General features: G+C 45.4%; 6 protein-coding genes across 6 annotated transcripts; 3 read left to right on the top strand and 3 right to left on the bottom strand.

The window, feature by feature from the left end:
• Positions 1-398: 398 nt before the first annotated feature.
• On the bottom strand, positions 399-2,083 carry KVR01_004592 (uncharacterized protein). Its single transcript, XM_044785571.1, has 2 exons — positions 1,238-2,083; positions 399-1,151 (listed from the first exon to the last, which is right to left on the bottom strand). Exons 1-2 carry the CDS (start codon positions 1,636-1,638, stop codon positions 647-649), a joined length of 906 nt encoding a protein of 301 aa, XP_044646756.1. The 5' UTR covers positions 1,639-2,083; the 3' UTR covers positions 399-646.
• A 926-nt stretch (positions 2,084-3,009) lies between these two features.
• KVR01_004662 (uncharacterized protein) lies at positions 3,010-4,321 on the top strand (the record flags this gene model as incomplete). The annotated part of the gene is made up of 5 exons (XM_044783728.1): positions 3,010-3,323; positions 3,377-3,534; positions 3,592-3,770; positions 3,915-4,053; positions 4,101-4,321. The coding sequence occupies 5 exons, from the start codon at positions 3,010-3,012 to the stop codon at positions 4,319-4,321; spliced, it is 1,011 nt and encodes a 336-aa protein (XP_044646826.1).
• A 1,290-nt stretch (positions 4,322-5,611) lies between these two features.
• Positions 5,612-6,103, top strand: KVR01_004091 (uncharacterized protein; the record flags this gene model as incomplete). Its single annotated transcript, XM_044782909.1, has 1 exon — positions 5,612-6,103. One exon carries the CDS (start codon positions 5,612-5,614, stop codon positions 6,101-6,103), a length of 492 nt encoding a protein of 163 aa, XP_044646255.1.
• Positions 6,104-6,487: 384 nt separating this feature from the next.
• Positions 6,488-9,621, bottom strand: KVR01_004338 (uncharacterized protein). Its single transcript, XM_044794802.1, has 2 exons — positions 7,751-9,621; positions 6,488-7,671 (listed from the first exon to the last, which is right to left on the bottom strand). The coding sequence occupies exons 1-2, from the start codon at positions 8,358-8,360 to the stop codon at positions 6,695-6,697; spliced, it is 1,587 nt and encodes a 528-aa protein (XP_044646502.1). The 5' UTR covers positions 8,361-9,621; the 3' UTR covers positions 6,488-6,694.
• Positions 9,622-12,378: 2,757 nt separating this feature from the next.
• Positions 12,379-12,837, bottom strand: KVR01_004110 (uncharacterized protein; the record flags this gene model as incomplete). The annotated part of the gene is given in 2 exon segments (XM_044791110.1): positions 12,379-12,755; positions 12,768-12,837. The coding sequence occupies 2 exon segments, from the start codon at positions 12,835-12,837 to the stop codon at positions 12,379-12,381; spliced, it is 447 nt and encodes a 148-aa protein (XP_044646274.1).
• Positions 12,838-20,141: 7,304 nt separating this feature from the next.
• Positions 20,142-20,728, top strand: KVR01_004624 (uncharacterized protein; the record flags this gene model as incomplete). Its single annotated transcript, XM_044787685.1, has 2 exons — positions 20,142-20,624; positions 20,678-20,728. The coding sequence occupies 2 exons, from the start codon at positions 20,142-20,144 to the stop codon at positions 20,726-20,728; spliced, it is 534 nt and encodes a 177-aa protein (XP_044646788.1).
• Between the last annotated feature and the right edge of the window lie 854 nt (positions 20,729-21,582).

The raw sequence follows: 21,582 nt of genomic DNA, 5'->3' as shown, positions 1-21,582 counted from the left end.
GCCACAAATGGCAGGCCAGGTGCTGGGTAGGATACATGAGTACTCAACAAAGACGATGCCCACCCTCTACGACGTATACGATGTTTATAGTCCAGTAGCTTTTGGTACGGAGTACAGCAAGCAGAACGCACAGGGCGTTGCAGTTCGGATGACAGGCTGTCAGCCACAGCGAGCGTTGATGAATGTGACCCAATTCGAGGTGGCAACATTGAACTAGCCTAGCGTCGACAACATTTCGTCCGGTTTGGCCCAGGTGCTGTTTCAATCAATCTCTTTGTCGCCATTGGGTGGGCAGCTCAGCCTGCTTAATTCTCCAAGATGGAAGAAAAGGGGTTGCTACCTAAGTATGTTCGGCTGTTCCGAAAAATGATCGCGAGCGGGCTGGTATAACCGCCCGGGTTACATTGACAGCTGCCATGGCGCATAGCTGTGGGATTGACTGATTGATCACACCTTGAAGTCGTGATAGCAAGCGTGGCTATTAATGAAGGAGAAACTCGGTATCGTCGCCCAGCAGGGGTCGAGTTGTGAGAAAAACCTTGTATTCTCACAATGGTGTTGGCTTGAGTACCTAGGTACCCACAGCTGCTCGTTGCGAAAGGATACTCCTATTTCACCCTGAGGTCCTAACTCCTTTAGTCTAATCTCATAGGTCGTCAACACCGTCGTCACTGATGGTGCTACCTCCACCGCCAAAGGTCTCCGCGATGACCTGGGTCCGCGTCACCTTACCCGTCGGGCTCACATAGATCCAACAAACACTCTCTATGCCTGGGAAGGGGGTGTACATGTACTGCAACTCAAACTCCTTAACCTCTCCGTCGATGCTGATCGTCTTGTTGTGCCCGGTGAAGGTCATGTCTTGCTCGTAGTATCCTACCACTGTGCGGCCCGTCTCGTCGCCGTCGTTTTCCAGCTTCACGTCGAGCAGGTTTCCATTCTGAGCCAGCACGCGGTTGGTATGTGTGTTGCCTGTATAGTCGTTGATGCTGTACAGGATACCTTCGTCCATGGCGAAGCCCCTCTTCTCTTTGCCGCCGTAGTCTCCAGATGTCAGGTCACCAACAGTGCCGTTGACAATCTTTCCTAAATCATTTCCCAAAGTCGCTATGATTGGATTCAGATCGAGGGAATCTAGCACGTCCCCGACCCTTGAAGTGATCAAGTCAACAACCGCTCAGATCGGTGGGAAGCAGCAATGTGCCCAGGTGTTGAGGGAAACAGGGTGGTGACATACATTTGAACGACATTCTCTAAACGGGCTTCAAGCTCAACCTTGGCGCTTATGTTCTGGATTGTGAGCTTGACCCTATCGATGGAGGCGTCGACGCCGGCGCTGAAGTGAAGCAGTTTCAGGACGTCGGCTTGCAGGTTGACCTTTGCGGTTATGTTGTCGACCTCGATATCAATCTCGCCCACGTAGACTGATGCATTCAGATAAACATCGGGGTCTTCTGGCAGCACGTAGTCTGCGTCGGTATTGGTGTTGGCTGTCTCGTAGACTGCCGCCTCCGGGTCGCCACGCTGGTCGAGGCGGTAGCCGATATAACCATCATCTTGCCTGCTGCCATGTTCTGCACAGGATGTGGAGAGGACAAGCAGGCCGAGGGCGAGCAAGCCCTTTGTTGGAGCCAACATTGTGGACTGGGTAATTGGGCGGTAAAAATGAGGGGCGAAATAGTTGGCAAGAATTAGAAAAGAGTGAGTGGGTGAGGCAAGGCGCTGCAGGTCCAACAGAAGACGAGGAAAAAGCGTTGTGGTCTGGCTGGGAGACAGCAGACTGGCGATGGGCAACTACCCAGGTAAGAAGAAGCACACCCCGCTGCGAGAAGAAGGCACCTGACGGTGTGTGGTAAAAAGGGAGAGACTGGTGTCAGAAGAGTGCCCAGATGGTCTTCTAGCTGGACGAACTCCGAGGGCTCCCCTATGTTGGACCAACCTGGCGTGAGTTGTGATATCAACGGTTGATGGGTCTTAACGGCCAGGAAGATGCATGATGGAGCAGGATTTCGGGCCCAAGATCAATCGGCGGCGGCACCAATTCTCTCTCACCGGACCACTTTTCCTCGAGAGAAGTCCCCAGCTAGCTCTACCGCGATGCTAGGAGCCTGTGAAAGCTGCCAGTGTGCCCGGGCTCCCGCCGGGTTCAGGGATACTGAGAATCATAGCCCATCGATGACTTTGGTTGTGGCTCGGCTAGTGCCGCGCTACTGCATAGGACGGCATGAGACGAGGTGAAAAGGGGCAGGGTGTGAGTGCTGCGACATGCAGGAGGCTTGAACAAGAGCCAAGACAGACTGACGGGCGGAACTTGCCCATTACGCTGGGCTCATTTGTCCCCGAGCCTGTAAAATCGCCAGGAACGTCCTTAGGGCCTCCAGATGGGCAGACGGGTAGGACAGTCGCAGCTATAACGGCACACATATCTATGGCCCAATGCTTGTTCGCGGCCCCCTGACTCGTCAGAGCTCGCATTGTGCACCGGTTCCGCAGTGGGTCGGGCATTTTGGCCATGTTCTCGAGCCAGACTTTTCCTTGGAAAATATCAAATCCCCATGTCTGATCGAGATGCTCACGGCTTCTTTCCCCGGGAAAACGGCCGGTCTAGGACGCGTGGGACTCTGGGTCATAGGGCACCACTGCCCATTCCCTGCTGATTGCCAACCGGGCTCACTTACATACCGGTTTTTCAGAACCTTGTAAGCCAGGATGGCTGCACAAGTTTAGCATTGATCCCATGGGGCTGTTAGTCCACTCACGCACTAGCCTTCCTTTCTGACGTGCGCTTAATTCTTATTCCTAAAGGTCATCAGCTTTTGCGCGCATCCCTTTGTTGCTCGACTGCTGCACACCCTCCTGCTCAAGGCTCGCACTACTCATCCGACACATCTCTCAAGGCTCACTCTTTTGCCTCGGGGACACCTCATTGACCGGAATCCACTCCTTTATCCTCACACGGGCAGAATATTCCAGGCAGTGTTGGTGCATTCTTTGGGCAACACCGACAGCATGCGGTCTTACACGTTCCTCTTTCTCGCCTTGTGCTCCGTCTTTTCCCTATCCGCAGCGCAGACACCTTCTGCAACCACGGATTCGACACCTGCAACCACGGATTCGACAGCAGAAGCAAGCACAATAGATGCAACCACCGCGGTGACGACCAGCCCGACGGGAACAGTTGGTTCGGGGGGAGGCACTTCGTCAAACTCCACGACTAATGTTGGTGGTGGTTCCGGAACTACGACATCTGCTGGAAGCAGCAGCACAAAGGGACCGCCGGATGTGCTTCTCAGAGTCCCTAACATCTCTGTCAAGAAGATCGAGTATGCTGTTCTCGAGGTCCCTTCTCTGTGGACCATTGCTAATAAAGTCTCAGGCTGATCGTAGACAACCTCCAAGCGGAGATCAACCTCAACGCCGAAATTGCTTCCCTCGTTACCATCAATGCTGGTGTCGAGATCGGCGTCTCTAAAGTTAACATCACTATTGCGGACGTCGAAGCCGAGCTGGAGCTGATCATCCGGCTGGGCAACTGTAAGGCTTGCATCTTGAGGCCACTCTGAAAATATTTGCTGATCCACGCTTCCGCAGTGGTGTCCATCGTCAACCGAACGCTTGCGAGCTTGGACTTGAACCCTCTGCTCATCAACCTCCTGAATGAAGTGACAGATGTTGTCACCGAAGTAGTTGCTGCAGTGGACAGTCTTCTGGGCAGCATCGTTCAAGGCAACTCCAAGATCAATTTCATCATCGACAACCTTGGAAATATTGTAAGTTGCGCCTTGGAGCTCAGAATTCACTTCTGCGTTTCTGTCTGTTGCGCGATCCCGGCGTGCAGCAATTTCTGGGGTAGACCATCAGAAGCGCAAACTCATCCTCTATCCAGGGCTCGATACTGACAATAGATATCTCAGGTGCAAGAGGTCGTCGGCGACGTGGGCAACACGGTGTCTACCATTGTGGGGAACTTCGACCAGAACATGACATTCACAGGGGAGGCGAAAACACTCTCGGGCGGACTCGTACAGAAGACGTACAAGTACGAACCCCTGGGCACACTTGTAAATATTATCTTCAACGCGCTCGGCCAAGTCGTCCAGGCGACAGTGGCCAGTTCCACATCGTCCGGGGGTTCGACAAGCACCACCAGCGCGACCACGGCCACAGCAACCACAGCGCCTGCGACCACCTCGGCAGCGACGACTGCCACAGCGGCCGCAAGGGTCTGATGTTACCATGGCTTAAGCTAGTAATACACCGAGTGACGAATCTATCTACACGCAATAGTAAGCGGCGTATAAGCCGCTTGTCAAGTGCATAAGCTTTGTGCCAAGAAAACAAAACCGCCGGATGACGGATGCGAACGCATGATCCCAGCCCTCCTGATGACGAAGGAACTTGTGAACCGAACATGGGTCGGTGACCCTCGGGGTAGCTAGTCATGTGTGCATCATCGAAAGCAAGTGGCTGTAAGTGAAGACCAATCTTGGGTCAGCGATTCGTAGAACTGCTGAAGGAGGGCCGCCAACCCATGGGTGTCGCACAAAGATCAATCCACATCGTCACTCTGGAAAATCGCAAATTTCCGCTCCTGACTCCATTTCAGCGCGCTGTTGTCCAACCACATTGGTAGGCCGGATGGTTTGTGGTTGCACAGCAAGAGCTTATCCGGTGCAACCATCCTTCACAGAATGCCAAAGCCACACTGTTTTCTATCGCCCGATAATAGATGGAGGAGACCGGCGCCGAGAGTCTCGTAAAATCTGCGTGAAATCGACACAGAAGTCTTACATATAATGCATTTTATAGATATTTAGCAGCGGTAGCCTGTTAGAGATAGGAAAATAACATTTATTATCTACAAAACAACAAAACATATCCATGGGGCTTTCCTCGAGGAGGGCGTCCCATATGAGTTTGTAACAGAAGGGTATACCCTATAGAATGCTATCCCGCTGGGACTGTTCTAGAAGAGATTAAGCTGCTATAGGTTGATTCTACCAGGTGGTAGGATAAGTAATACCCACGGCCTTCACAGATGTCGCGGCCACACAACAAGTATATAGGTTTTACTAAAATCCATAGGTTGCTATAGCCACTATTTTACACTTCACACCTACTATCAAAATTCTACCTATACTAGAATATCCAGTTTATTATTATACTCATTTAATTAAATGAGTTAATTAATTAACTAGTAGTAATTATTACCTCTAATTACATTGCTTAAATTTATAGGTAACTTGAAGTTCATCACGTGCGTGACAACATCTTATCCTGGGTAATGTGAGCATGAATAAGGAAATGTAGGAGGTGAACTTCTAGGTACAATTTCTTGTCATCCAACGGAAGTGAATGATCTTTCACTATGGTAAGCAATCCTCAGAGTTGTCACACAATTCAGGATTCCTGCAGGTGCTACGAGAAGATCATTTGGGGATATCCGGCCAGGTGTCCGAGCACATCTGAGCAACGCGGGGACGTCGGCATTAGAGCTGTAGACTAGCCTGCGCACTTTTCTTCAACTACAGTCTGTCAATACCCTTGAATGTTCGTCCCATCCTGTTCTTAAAGACATTAGTCTTCCTCAGATTGACCACTTCAACCCAAGATGCCTGCAAACTACGTTACGTACACCGCTCCGATCAACCCGCCATCGGCGGAGCCCAAGCTCACTGAGCAACAAATCTGGGCTCTCCTTCGGCGGAAAATACGTCGAGCAGAGGATTTTGTGAGTGGGGCTATCTTGAATACCGAGGTCGTATCGGAGACCAAAGATACGCAGGAGCGGCCCGTCACGACACGCGTGGTCACGTTCCGACAGGGAAACAGGCGCGTAGTAGAGGTTGTCACGACTTTCTATCCAGCCAAGATCGAATTCCGGCAGCCCGAGGGAAACAACATCAGCAACATTGTCAGCCGAGGGTCTGATGGCGAACTGTTCATGACCTACACCTTTGAGTGGTATCATCCCGGTCTTGACGACGCAGCCTTATCGGAGAAGAGGGTTGCCGAGGAAGACATGGCAAAGCTGGCTGTGGAGAGTACGATCAAGGCGATGAGAGCGATGGTTTCGGATGGGTCATGGGAGGAATCCGTCTAAATCCCGGATCTGTCTATCTCAATGGCGATGTCGAGATCTTACTCGTCGCCTCAGAGCCGATTCCAGATCATGTCATGTGAAGTGGTAACATGAGAATGCAATGAGAGCACAGAATAGCGATGGTTGGATTGTGCCAATCATTTCTACTTGCAGTCAACTGGTCCTTTTCCTCTGGGAATGAGTGTCAGGGTAGGAGTGTATACCAGTTAGCCATTGCCCACTCTACTGCCACGGCACCTGGGATACCTCAATGTTTAAATGCAGGCAGAAAGACTCCTCAGGAAAGGCACACGGCTAGAAATACGACTGATTTGGTGTATACGATCACGAGTGAGGGTTGTTGGACACGTTTGACGCATCATCAAGGACAGATGAGCGTGATTGTATGTTCCGCAGATGTATATTCTCGCCCAGTCTAGCCAGGACACCAGTAATATTTACAATGATGAAATAAGCACGTGCAGCACCGAGTATGCAACACTTGTATCGTTTATCCAAACACCCGTGTCTCAAGTCAACATCGTCATCGTAGTGAGTCGACAAGCCTCATCACGTACATAGGACGCGCGACAGACCATGTGCGTGCGTCACTTAAGCCTCACACTCATCGTCGCCGGTCTCCTCGACAGGCGGCTCCTCCTCAGCGGGGCATTCGTCGTCAGCAGCACCAGTCTCGGCGGGGGCAGCGGCGGAGGTGATAGTAGCGGTAACAGTCTCCTCAGCATCGCAAGCCTCGTCGTCCGAGGCATCAGAAGTGGCGGCAGCGGCAACATTAGCAGCCACAGAGCTAGTGCTAGCAGCGGTGGTTGTAGCAGGGACGTCACAAGCCTCATCGTCGTCGGCAGCATCGGTAGCAACAGGGGCGGCAGTTGAAGCCTTAGTAACCGTAGCCAGCGTAGAGGACGGTGCGGCAGCGCTCGAGGCAGCGGAGCCCGCAGAGCCGGCAGAGCCCGATGACGAGCCGGAGCAGGTGAACAGAGCGGGGCCGGGGACGGTGTACTCCGAGGAGGTGTAGGCGTTGTACGCGATACCGGCGTCAGTGCCCTTGTAGGCGCCAGGGAAGGCGACAAGGTCGGTGGGGGCGGTGGATCCACCGCCGGTGACCTTGATCTGGTGGCAGCCGGGGTAGAACTGGGCGCCGGGGTAGCTGGCAGCCGAGTGGAGGGCGATCAGCTCGTGGCGGACGAGGTAGTTGCCAGGCTCGAGACACTCGGGGATGGTGTAGGAGATGCTGCCACCAGCGGTCATGACAGGGGTAGATCCCCAGGTGTCAGAGGTGCCCTCACGGCCCTTCTCCTGGATCTTGAACCAGACAGCGTCGGTTCCAGGCTCATAGGAAGTGCAGTCACCCTCGCACTTGGCCATGTAGGTGATCGAAGGGCCGATGTGGGACTCGGGCCACAGGGTCCAGAAGAGCTCAACGTCGGAGCCAGCGGCGGCCTCGGCGACGAGGGCAGCCGGGGCGGTGTCAGCACCGCACTGGATGGCGGCTGAGGTGACATCCTCGACTGGGCCGTTGCCGGTGATCTTGCGGGAGACCCTCTCCGGAGCAGGGGTCTTGTAAGGGTCTGTGAAACGGGGGAAGACACGAGCAAATCAGCGTCTGCCAAAACACGGTGAGGAATTCCAGGGGGACGACGGCCTTACCTTGGTACGGCTGGTAGAACTCGTACTCGGTTCCTCCGATAGTCGCGTTGGTCACATATCCGTGGCCAGCAACAAGGGTCGCGGAGGCAATGAGAGCGAGGGTGATCTTGGCAGCCATTTTGATTTTGATGTGATATTCACTACTGGTGAGCGAAGGGGCGGAAAGGGGGTTTTTGGTTGGGTTGAATGAACGATCGACAATGGTTAACAGCTTGTGTTGAAATGAATGGCAGCCCCAGGCAGACCCGTGAAAGAATGAATGGTCGGTGTGTGAAGACGACGAATTGAACGAGGTTGAGGAACAAAAGCACGAGAAACCAAAAGATCGACGGCTCGGCGAGCCTGGTATAAGTACGTCCTGTCCGTGTTTGTGTCGTCGCCAGGAGACAGACACGAGGGGGAGGGGGGAGATTGCCCAGCGTCCTGGCGCGAGGCTTCCGGGGTCATAGACGCTCGAGTTTATTGAAGTGGGTATGCCAGGGCCGCATATGGCCAACCTCCCACAAAAGAAGCGTGGCGGAAGGCCTCTCATAGGCCCGCGATGCCGTCGTGGACCGGCGGCCTGGATCTGTAAGGATCTATCAAGTCCAAACGGAGAAACATCAAACATCGACCCGCATGAGACAGGGGGACGTCTAGCTGTGCCTGAGCCGCATCCCGCTGACAGGCCAATGATAACGAAGGCGGCTCCATGGGGGGCCTGGAGGGAAACAATGTAATATGAAACCGCCAAGACCAGAGAATTGATCCGTCGACGACTGCACTCGGCGGAGGTCCAGGTAGGCGCGGTGAGGAGGGCGGCGGCAAGTTACCGAGACAGGCAGACAGGCTTTCCTAGCGTGGGAGTTGTGGGAGTTGTGGGATGGATGACGGCCGAGCAGCCCGAGTCTGGGCGCGCGTGCCAACGAGCGAAGCGAGCCTCAGGTGTGCATTAGGCCGGTTGTGAAGGTTTCGCGCAGAAAGGGGGGATTTTGTGAAGAGCCTCAAGCGGCAAGACGGCTGCAGTGCCAGTGGTCCACCACCCATCCCCCTACTAGGTTTGCAGATCTCGGGCGACTCCGAGCCCAGCATCTTATTTCCATTTGTGGGGCCAGGGGCTCGGCCCCGGTCCTCCATGCGTCTGTCCCGAGGCCCGGGCTAGCTGCTCTGCTCCCCTGCAGCCCCTCAGGTCGATCTCCTTACGTCCAGAGTCATTTCCTTTGGACTGCGGATCCGTGGGGTCAGCATCGCAACCCGAAGTCAGGCGAGGCCATATCTCCCAAGACGGCAAAGCTCGTGTCTTTTTGGCAGTCGGCGCCGTATGAAGCAAGCGAGGGCAATAGCGGCCTGGATGAGCGGCCGGGGTTGGATCCGTGATGTCACCAATCCTCTCGGCAGGATGTGCCTCAAGAACCAGCCTCCAGGGAGGACAAACCCCAATTGTTGTCTTGTGCAGTATGCGGAAGCCGGGCCTGGGCTGGCAGGACAATTCCTGTCGAGCAAGATGTGCCAAGCTTTATCCCCAGATGTTCAAGGTCCGGCCTCGAACCCCAAAGACCAGACGATCGACGGTTTTGATGATCACATAATGCCTTGGAGGAAGAATCCTTGCCCTGCCACGCCGGTGTCCCCAAGATCGGCCAGATAAAGCTGTACTGCACCCCACCCGCCGTGTCGAAACGAAGCTCCTCGTGTGGCAGTCTGCGCGACTCAGCACCGTATGCAGCGGGCTGGGACATGGGTGCAGACCACATACAGCCCGATCTAGCGATAAACAATCCGCTGGGACCCACGATAAGGAACTTTTTGTTTCGTGTTGCACGTGGAGCAGATTGCCTCGGTCTGTGTTGCGGTGCCGTGTCTGTCGACTGACAGCAGAGGCCCGCCCTCGCAGCTCCTGTGCGTGAGACTTTTGTATGTACTCCGTAAGCTCACACCTGCAAGATCCGAGTGTAATGAGGTGTCAAATCTCGATAAGAAAACAAAGCCACCGTGTGGCAGGACGTGCATGCCGTGCCAAAACACGAGACCGGGTGGCTGGGTGTTGGGTGTTGGGTGTGGACGCTGCCGCCTCAAGACGGTCCCAGGGCACCAGCACACACAACCCAGCCCCCAGACAACAGACACCGACTCACATAGAGCATGCCAGGTCTGGGAGCAAGTGTCGCCAGCACAAAAAGACACCAAAAGGCGCAAAAAATAACAACTGTGATCTGGCCCGGGCTTGAACCGGGGACCTTCAGTGCTTCCATTAACAGCTTCTTACGGCTGTTCTATGTTAGACTGATGTGATGAACCAACTACACCACCGGACCTGTTGTGTTGTGGGGTATGGCGAGTGTTGCAATATGAGGGTAGAAGTGGGAAAATTCAGATGGGCGGCGGTGGGGGGCGCGGCCCATCTCCGCCGCATTGGGTAAGGGGTGGGGGGGCCCGGCCCTGCCGCGTGGCTGGCGCTGATTGGCTAGTGTGGCTAGCTCCCGCCCAGCCGCCCACGTGCGGCCTCGGCCAATGATTGTACACCGTTTTGGCTGCGCACTGGCCCACTGCACTGCCTGCAGATGCAATCTCCACGATTGCTCTTGGCATGACTTTGCCTCTTTTTGCATTCAACCTCTCATGGTATATGCTCCCACAGGATATGCTCATATAGAGACCTCGCGGGTTGACCTGTGGTGGGATGTACGGAATGGCCTCCTGCAGGTTGATCTGTCATGTATTGATCTCTCATGGGTTGATCTCAGCCTGACCTCTCACGACACCCTACCATGTGGCATCCTCTGCTTGGACACTCTTCTGTGGACTCTGGCATCCTCGATACCCGGGTACCGAAAGATCGGGCATAGGTAAAGACCTCCTGGGATTGGTGGAGATGGAAGACGTGGTCTGGGACCAACTTCCTCCCCCAAAAAGATCTCGACTAGTTCTGAGTGACCTAAGCCATGATCGAGACGCCGAGGAAATATCCAGTGTCAGAAGATGCGTGGATGAGTCCCCATACCAGTAAGAGGCGACCGTGGTGAGGATGCCACCGGCTTCCTCGTCATGGCAAGGGACCACCTCACATCGAGCGACGACAAGCAAGGGAGGTCGCTTGCCGGGGCGCCGCACACAACCTCCATACCAATACCGTGGTCCTTGATGATGACGAGCAAACCCAACTTACCTCCGAGCACCGCTAGAAGCCGGTCAATGACCTAGCATGGGAAAGCACGAGAAGCTCGTCGAGCACTTGCCCAGCCGCTTTTACAAGATCAAATGGCAGTAGAATGAGCGAGCGTGGCTAGTCTGTTGCCTATACCGCAGCAAAGTCTCGATGAAGAGGAGACTGGGGTGGAAGAGGGCCCCCAGTCCAAAGAGGAATTACCCGGTCCCTCCAAGACCAAGACTAGAGGCTCCACAGAGGATGCGGAAGTGCAAGAACCCGACGCAGAGGACAGACTCCTGATCCAATGACCAGCTCACCAGCACCCCTCGCGGTCATCAGGGTTGCCGCCCACTACACTACACGCACTGGGCTCGTCAGTGTAGTATAGTGGACTTCAAAATACCCTTAGTGTAAATGTAGTGTAGTGTATAGGCCTTTAGTGTAAGTGTGTGTAGTGTAGTGGGTTAAAATGCAGGGGGGTGGGCTAGGGGGGGGTTGGGGGGTATGTAAATAAATAGGTGAATAAATAGGTGAATAAATAGGTGAATAAGTAGGTGAATAAATAGGTGAATAAGTAGGTGAATAAGTAGGTGAATAAGTAGGTGAATAAATAGGTGAATAAATAGGTGAATAAATAGGTAAATAAGTAATCTTTTTCCTCCTCCTCCTCCTCCTCCTCCTCCTCTTATCTTATCTTATCTTATCTTATCTTATCTAACCACTTAGTCAGCTTTCCTCTCCCCTTTCCTCCCTTCCTCTCCCTCTATCACCCTCCTCCCCCTTACCCCCCCCCTATTTACACTTAAACCCACTATATTACACACACTGGGCTCCTTAGTGTAATGTAGTGGACTTGAAAATACCCTTAGTGTAATGGAGTGTAGTGGGCTTATTTACACCCACTACACTACACTACTACACTGAGTGTAGTGAACGGCAACCCTGGCGGTCATGCACCACGGATATGCGCAACCATGCACACCAGGCCATAGTGACATCTTTTCACGTCGATTCAACCGCATTACACTCAGATCGAGGAGGCCAAGGAAAGTTTCTGAGAGTATACTAGCGGCTTCATACAGTAACATGGCGGCTCAATAATGTAAGCTACTGTCGCCCCCGCTTTGGCCGGATGGACGATAAGGGGAGGAGTTCTAGTGAAGCCGACTTTGTACGGCAGTTCAGGATAGACTGCCCCATGCATTGGTGAGGATGTTATGAGTCTCAGTCGCTTGGGAGCATTTGTGTGCAGGCGAGGTCGGGGTTCAAATCCCGCCACTAAACTACGCCCAAGTCTTTAGCCAAGATGAGCAAATTATATCCAACTCCAACTTCGAGCATACCAATATCAGACATATCGATTCTGTACAAGGCTACCTGTGTGAAGGAATCCATAACGCAGCGCCGTGCATCTCACTGTAAGCTACTCCTCGAATTCACATTATAATCAGATGCATCATTCAGAACTGATGGGAACCACCGCTATTACATGCTTGGCTGTCTAGGAGCTCGAATAAATGACCTCGAATCGCTCGCACAGGACCATGCTTTCGTCACCAAACTCGTGGCCGTTCTCCTCCTGCCTGTAGAAAGCGATATGACCCTCCCGGTAGTCCTCATAATCTCCCTCAGCCTCCGCCAGCGCAAAGTCCTCAGCCACGTCCTTGAATCTGCACTCGACAAACGACAAAGTCGTCATGACAGCTGCGGGCTCTCCTTTGCCGTTGAGGATGACTGACAGGTCCCCGGGGCCCCAGTGCAGCGGTTGCGGGATGGGCCACGATGTAGTGGCCGTCTTTTTGCCGTCGATAGCCAACTGAAGAAGCTCATCGGTTACTCGCGGGTTGTTGCCTCCAAATGCAAAGACGTCCTTGGGAGCTGGGAGCTCACGGCCCAAGGCATCGGACGCCTTGGCCATAAAGGCGACAATATCTGGTCGGCTCGGGTCCACTGAAGACATTGTAGGACGAGGTTGCGAGAATGGGAGGCAAGGAGACGAAGAAAGCGTTGTTTGGGTTATAACTCGATTAGGAATTGGTTCCGTCTTCTGGAAGTAACAGTGCAGTTAAATAAATACATTCAAGGAGCGTGCTGAAATGTAACGTCTCAGGCTACCCGTGACCTAGCCCCTACATTTCGCCGGGTAGAGTCACTCGGTGGTGAAATGCCAAGAGATGGCGCTGGAGCTATAGTTTACGCTACCGGGGCGCCTAGGAAGTGGCTTCGTCTCGTGGTATCAGCCCTAAGCCATGCATGATAATGCAACATTAAAGTAGCCTGCGGTCCTTTCTCTCTCTTACGGGATGTTACAGAATTATTGTTTCCTTACCCACTGTTGTTGGTAAGTCTATACTGTACGTCCCTATTTATTTGACCGAGTTTGGAGGGATCTTCTTGCTTGCAGAGGCCAATCCTTCCACGTACAAAGGCCTTGACTCCGCATTTCACCTCAAGCCGTACGGAGGCATTTGAAAGAATATTTCAACATTTGATATTAGCCTGTGTGGTCAGCGCCGGCAGTGCCGCGGTGGCAAGATTGACCGAGTCCATAATCATATCAAGCATCTGACTGCTCTCAGGTTGATCCACACCGCAAAGCCGACACGGCACATGTAGCCCGCTGTGTTTTCCGCCTGGTACACCCCTCTGATGATGGGTCTTATAAGGAGTTCCTGAGCAGGTCGGTGACTTTTGGACCCTTCTCTGCAATATCAATCAGGATCAAATTCCGGGTCCAGCAGGGCAGGATCTTCGCGATGTATAGAACGGCCTGTCTGTCCCACCATAATGAGGTCGAGCTCGTCTAGATTTTGCTGGGGGCATCTGCTATGAAAAGTCCTTGGACCCCTTGATGGCCTTTTCAAGATGAGGTGGTCTCATTGTGGGTGACATAAAGCGGGCAGGGCTGAAATTTCACCCGGGGTACGAGAGCAGTTTGTGTAGAGGAATAGGTATATAGAGGGGGGCTAACCCTGTGGATTGGTACCTGCTTTTTCACCTCTATAGTTTGGCTGTTTGGCATATTTTCTCTACCTTTTCCACATTCAAAGATGCATCCTGGCCTTGTCTGTGCGACGTGAGGCCGAGGACACGGGCCCACATATTGTATTCTCTCTTCACTGTTATTGGCATTGTGTTATTTTTAAATACTGGCTCTCGAGTGTTTGCCACTGTGAAGGCGCTAGATACGGTTTCTATGTGTGGGAATTAGAAACGAAACTACTTCCACATTCGATTATCAGACCACGGCTTCGTGTATACAGCTTATTTTCCGAGTGAGGACAAGGTCCTGCTTAATGAAGGCTGAGCTGGGCACCTTGACACCGGAGAAACTCCTGGCAAGAACACACGTCAAGACAAAGAGGGCCCCCCAGCCACCAAGGTATCCAACGAGTTACTAGGGAAAACAAAGCTCATCAAGGGAGCTGTTCAATGTCACATAGAAGTATTGGTACAAACAAATTTACCATGAGTGAGCACACTGTGGGCCTCCTGTTCATCGTGGCAGGGGGATATGGAGGCAAAAAGCATTTCAGAGCAAAACAAAACATACAGCACCGGGTATTCGCTGGTCGTCACCGACCCAACTACTAATCCAGCGACTACAGACTTGACTAAGGGAGAGCGGACGGGATCCCGTATTTTCCTGTATCTATGGCCGTATGTGCTTGAAGTGGGGGGATGGTGGATCATATAGGTTGATCGCTTGACTCGACGGGTCCGCGCTTGACACAGATAGACAAGCTAGGTGTATTTTAGCGAAACTGCGAGGGGGCACAAGTTGCAACACACAAAAGTCTAATTGGTATCAGTTAGCTTTAATTTACGTTCTGTTTTGCGTATCTGGATATCTATCAAGGTTATGGTTATTGCTGTGTTTCTGAGTGGCGCCGGAGCCAGTATTGGACTTAGAGGGTTTTCAGGCACAGATGGCGAACTGGGATGCGAGGACTTGAAAGACCATTTCTGAGAAACTTTTGAATGTAAGTGGTATGTAAGCGTTGAAGTATAACAGCGAATAGAGATTAACTGGCCAGCGGTTGAGCGCCTTTTTCAGAAGTCTGGATCACTTGGAGGTGACTCAACCACTGAATTCGTAATAAAATAACATTGGGACTATTTGGGGCAAGCTCTGCATAATTAATCTAGACGACTGCATATAGCCGACGAAAAAATGAATTAATTTCACACGTTCTAAAGCTGCTCGGCTAACTAAATCCTCGCTGGCCTCAACCGTGTCCCAGTTAGTAAAGACTGCCGTGCCTGCTAGGCGATATGCAAGGCTGTTTTTGTATCTCACTAAGGCCATGCGCAGTGGCGCAATGGTCTTCCCACCGAGTGAATATTGCACCATCTGCAGGATGTGTCACCACGAACAAACACTCTCTCCTTCTCCCAGTCCACAGACACATACGTATTTAGGCCACTCCTCGATAATAAGAAACCCGGCGGGCGGAAGTATACTTAAATATATATTAATAATTAAAATAGTTTCAGCCACACTATATTTTTCCTTTACACTATATAACTATCTTTTTATTTAACTATTTATTTCTTTTTTTAAAGTTTATATATAAAGTTTTTAATAACTTTTAATATATTTTTATAATTATTTTATAAAGAAACTTTAAATTTTTTTATTTATACTTTTAAATTATTAAAAAGTTAATAATTTTAATAATAAAAATATAAATTTAAAAAATAAACTTATTATATTTTTCTTTATATTTTATAAATTGTTATTAAAACTCTTTTAAAAATTTAATAATTTATTATAAAAATTTAAAAGTAATATATTATAAATTATTTTTTATTTTAAACTTTTAAAATTAATTATATATTTAAAAGAATAAATATTTATACTTATTAAAATAATTAATATATTTATATAAATTAATTATAAAAGTTTTTAAAAGTTATAATTAATTAAAAGACTTTATTTAATATTATTTTAATTATTTATTTAAAGTACTTTTATAATCTTAACTATCTATTTATTAAATACTTTTTTTTATAAATATAACTACTCTTCTATTTATAATTTTAATTATTTATTTATTAACTTATTAATAGTTAAAGTAATAATAATATTAATATTAAAAATTAATAAAATAATAAATAATAAATAAATTATTAAATTAAAAACTATAATAAAAAGTAAAAATTTAAAATTTTATAAAAATATATAATTAATAAGTATAACTTTTATTATATATAATAAATTAATAATATAAATTAATATTAATATATTAAAAGTATATTTTTAAATATATTAATTATTTTAATAAATATAAATATTTAATTTTATATTTAAATAAAATTATAAACTTTTATATTTTTAAATTTTATTATTAAATTAAAATTAATAGTTAAAGTTTTTAAAAAAATATAAAATATCTTTTAAAATTAATTTAATTAAATTTATTATATAAAACTTTTATAATAACTTTATAATTTATTATATTTATAATATTATTTATTATTTTAGAATATAATATTTATTATATAATTTAAATAAATTAATTAAAATAAATAAAATAAAGTTATTATTTCTTTAATTAAAGTTTTTATTTTATTTAAATAAATATTTATTTATTAACTTTATAAATAATATTATTTAAAAGTAGTTATTTAATTTATTATATTTTTATTAAATTAGAATATAACTTTTAAATAAAGTAATTATATTTTATTATTATATATAATATTTAAGTTTATAATTATATAAAATAAACTTTTATTTTAAAAAATTATTAATATTTAAGATAATTAATATACTTTTAAAAGAATAAAAATTATAAATTTAATTAAAATATATTAAAATTTATAAAAGTTTAAAATTTAAATTTAAAATATAAAGTTTTAACTTTTTAAAATTAAAAGATTAAAAATTTAAAAGAGATTTAAATTAAATTAAAAATTAAATTAAATTATAATATAATAAAATGAATAAATAAAAGTAATTAAAAATTATAATTATAAGTTTTTAATTATATATTAAAAGAGTTAAATAAAAATTATAATTTTAAATTTTATAAAATTATTAAAATATTATTTAAACTTTATAATATAAAAATTTTAAGTTTATATTAAATAAAATAAATTTAAAGTAAGGTTATTTAAGGAAAAAGAAGAAAGGAAAGTTACTTTTAAGTTTTAAAGTAAAAGTAATAATATAATAACTTTATTAATAAAAGAATTTATAAAACTTTTATAAAACTTACTTACTACCTTTAATCTTTAGTTTTAATTATTATTTAATAAAAGCTTTATTAATATATATATATATATATATATTTAAAAATGATATTTTAATTTACAAATTATTTATATAATTTATTTATATAATTATTATTTTTAAATTTAATTTTATTATATAATTCTTTATAATATTTATAAATTATAAACTATTTATATTTCTTTAATTTTATTATTAAGTTAAAAATAAATAGTTAAGATTTTAAAAATAAAATATAATATTTTTAAAGATTAACTTAATTAAATTTATTATATAAAACTTTTATAATAACTTTATAATCTATTATTACTATTTATAATACTATTTATTATTAAAAGATACCTTTTATATTAATATATTAAGTTATATTTAAGTAATTTAAATTAATATTATTAGTTTTAATATAAACTAATTTATTAAAAGTTAAAGTTATTATAAACTATAAGCTATCTAGTTTTAATACTATTAAACTTTATATATAAAGTTATTATATAATTTAAGTAAATATAAGTTAATTAAAATAGATAAAAATAAAATTACTATTCCTTTAAAGGATATATATAAGTTTTAACTTTATTTAAATAAATATTTATCTATTAACTCTATAAGTAAAACTATTTAAAAGTAGTTACTTAACCTATTATACTATTAAACTAAAGATAATTAAATAAAATAACTATACTTTATTACTATATATAATATTTAAATTTATAATTCTAATAGTTTTATAGAAGAAAAATAATTATTAATAATTAAATTTATAACTATATAAAGATAGATCTTTACTTTAAAGAAAAGTTATTATTATTTAAAATAATTAATATATTTTTAAAAAGCTAAAGAATTATAAATCTAATTTAAAATATATTATAATTTATAAGAATCTTAAACTTAAACTTAAAGATTTTAATTTAAAGTTTATATTTATAAAAATAAAAGCTTTTATAAAGTTTAAAAAAGATTTAAATAAAGTTAAAAATTAAATTAAGTTATAATATAATAAAATAGTTAAATAAAAATTAATTAAAAATTATAATTATAAATCTTTTAACTTTATATTTTAAAAAGCTTTATAATATTTATAAATTATTTTTATATATAATTTTATTATTATTATTATTAAAATAATACTTTTAACTTTATTTATATATTATAAAATTAAAGTTATAAATATTTATTATATTATAATTATTATTAATAATATTATATTATTTTTAAATATTTAATATTTAATACTTATTATTATATAAAAGTATTATAAATATTTTTAAATATATATAAAATAAAAGTAAAATTATATAATAATTAAAATTAAGTTAATATTTATTTATTTAACTTTAATATCTATTTATTTAATAATTTTTATAAACTTATTTAATATTTACTTTTTTAATAACTCTTTTATATTTATAAATATTTTCTAAATTAATATTAAAAGATTTTATAAGATAATTTCCTTCTTTAATATTTAATATTTAAAGTATATACTCTTTTAATACTACTTTTAATATATCTTTTAATATTATTTTTAATATTCTTTTAAACCTTTTAATTTATATATATTTAAATATTAATTAAGTACTTAAATATTAATTAAATATTAAAAATTAAAAGTTAAAAGTATTAAAAGTTAAAAAAATATTAAAAGTTAGAAAAGTATAGTTTTACTTTTATTTTTTAATTTCTAACCTTTAATATTTAATTAATATTTAAATACTTAATTAATACTTAAATATATATAAGTTAGAAGGTATATTAAAAGGTAAGCTAGAAAGTATACTAAAAGGTATATTAAAAAAAGTATTAAAAAAGATATTAAAAAAGTGTTAAACGGAGTATTAAAAGGAATATATACCTTAAGTATTAAAAATTTAAAGAATTCTAGTTAGGTATATAGTTTTATAAAAACTTTATATATTAAAAGTAGGTATTAGGTAGGTTTATAGAAATTACTAAGTAGGTAGATATTAGAGTTAGGTAGGTGGATGCTAGCTCATTAAAATCCTATCTGGTAAAATCCAATAGCTGGATCATGAGCTGAATTGGTGATCCTAGATGCCGCTAATATCATACCTCTCCGGCGGCTGACAACCGCGAAAATTCAGCCCCACCGAGATCATTATCATCGACATGCTACTGAAGTTGATCGAGGCGTCACCTTCACCCAGTCCACCCATTCAACCATTGTATTTAACTGGATTGGCCTCTATTCTGTATACTTCCGAAGCCACTGGCATGCTCTGCTAAACTGAAATAAATCTGCAGAGGTTGAGCGGCACATCTGCCATGCCGGGGTAAGTTGCAGAGACGCAGCTGCACAGTCATGCACGGTAAGCCACGCCCATAAGCCGCGATCCTGCCAGCAGTGCGCGTTACGCGCGGCTCATTGGTTCGCTGCACAAAGGGTCCTATAATATGCATGTGTCTTTTGCAGGATCGCGAGGGAGGAGTTGGTCCCACTTGCGTCCCCTGCGATTCGGGTATCACATCCCATCTCCTGCAGATCGTGGCGTCCGCATACCTAGGTATTGATGGCACAAAGTACACCCACAATCTGTCATTCCAAGTAAGACAGCGGGGTCAAGTACCCGTCATCGGGTTTTGGGCTGTTGTCGAGTGAGGGGTGCCTCTGGGGCGGCGGCAGCGTGGGATGCTGGCGGGGGCATCGGACTACACCTGAACTGGGGCGCGGCCGGCCGCGAAGGATTCAGGAACCACGGGCTAGCAGAGGCTGGCTGGCTGGAAGCAACTTTGCCTTGAAAAATACATGTGCGATACGTGTTGATCGGCGATTCCAGCTCCACCAACGTCACAAAGGATCTGTGTTTGACAGGTCCATGCCTCCCTGTCGGCAGGGGGCGGAGGGACCCTAAGAGAAAGCTTGTTTCCTCGCCCTCGCCCTTCTGGGCAGGCCATAAGATGCGCGGTGCCGTTGTTAAATGATTTTATGTCCCATGCTTCTGAGCTGGGGCCTTTTTCCTGTGGCAACTGTGTGCCTTTTTTTACTTCACCCTGTCCTTGCCACCATGTCGCCCCGGCCAGCCGTCAAGCTCGACACGCCGGTGACTTACCGACTCTACCTCAGCCACAGGTTGCCCGCGAGCAAGAAGGGGGGCTTTGCGGGTCCAATATGTGCCTGTCGGACGGCAAAGATGATCCAGGTCCCCAAGTCACAGCAGCGGCTCGTTCTACGACAGACCATCGCGAGGGCGGCTAGCCAGGAGGTCGCGACACGCCATGCCCTGCCGCTGGACAGCTTCACGGTGGCAATAGACCGTGCCGTCATGCTGTTCCGGCGTGGCTGTGCAGCCGATGATCAGAACCTGCCAGGGGTTGATATACGGAACGAAGACTCGTGGCCTGACGCAGAAGAGGCAATCCAGTACTGGAGCCACCACGGCCTCGCTGTTCCGGTCTGGATCGAGTTCTACGTCAAATCACCTCCTGACCGCGGCCACTCGTTCAGCCTGCCTAGGAAGGCAGTCCCGCCAAGGGGGAACGAAATCGCTGTCCACCAGGCTCTTGCAAACGAAGAGGCTCAGATCCCCCGGCTGCGCGACAGTTCATCCGCTGCGTCAAGCACGGCCATTCCAAGCGGCTCAACGACGTCTAAAAGCAGCCGCGGCTCGTCTGGGTCTGACGATGAGACGGGAAGCACAACAAGCCAGACATGAGGCCGGAGCTTGACAGCGTTGTGTGTTCAAGAAGTACAAAATGGCGCAACCTGTTGGAGCTCGAGACCAGAAGAAGCGGCCGAGTGGTCCAGTCTGGCCGCTCCGAAAGGCCAGAAACGAGACTTTGTGAGAAGACATCGAGAGTTCGAATAGGGGAAGCGGATGGCGAGCAGAAGGAGCCGTGTTCGAGGGAGCGTCATTGCATCAGGGCCGGAGTCCAAGGTTGTGTTTTTATGAATAATTTGCTGCTTTGGGATGCCGGTTTCTTTTAGACAGGCAGACAGACAGACAGGCAATAACATTGCTGCTCGATGGCGACAGTGAGGGCCATAGTGAGGGCCATAGTGAGGGCCACAGTGAGACTGCCCAGGCGCACACCTGCTCCCGAGCAGCGACTATGCAAAAGCGGCTGCCACAAGACCCGATGGACTGCTGCGACGAAGGACCAAGTGATGGCTGACGGCAAGGATTTGATTTAACCCACTAATGGGAGGGATAAATAGAGGAGGGATAAATAGAGGGGAAATAATTCCCCACGAGGTGCATGTGGCTGACCGTGGTGACCGCAGCTGGCTGACGGGTGCCTGACCTCGCATGGCAATGGTCTCGAGGCGTATGGCCGGAGCCTGGGTAGACGACGAGAGGGGTCAACTGGTGATGCTCGCTTGGGAGAAGATGAAATGACAATGCATGCCCGCCTGTGGTTGTTGCAACGGGAAGCCTAACCCTCACTCCAGCGGGTACTGACGGATCTTGGCCGAGGCCGCTGGTCCCCAAGACTCAAATTTTATGG

This window comes from Diaporthe batatas (genome assembly GCF_019321695.1).
Source record: "Diaporthe batatas strain CRI 302-4 chromosome Unknown Contig00004, whole genome shotgun sequence".
NCBI classification, from domain to species: domain Eukaryota; kingdom Fungi; phylum Ascomycota; class Sordariomycetes; order Diaporthales; family Diaporthaceae; genus Diaporthe; species Diaporthe batatas.
Note: the sequence above shows the minus strand (reverse complement) of the source record. Positions and strands in the feature narration are given on the sequence as shown.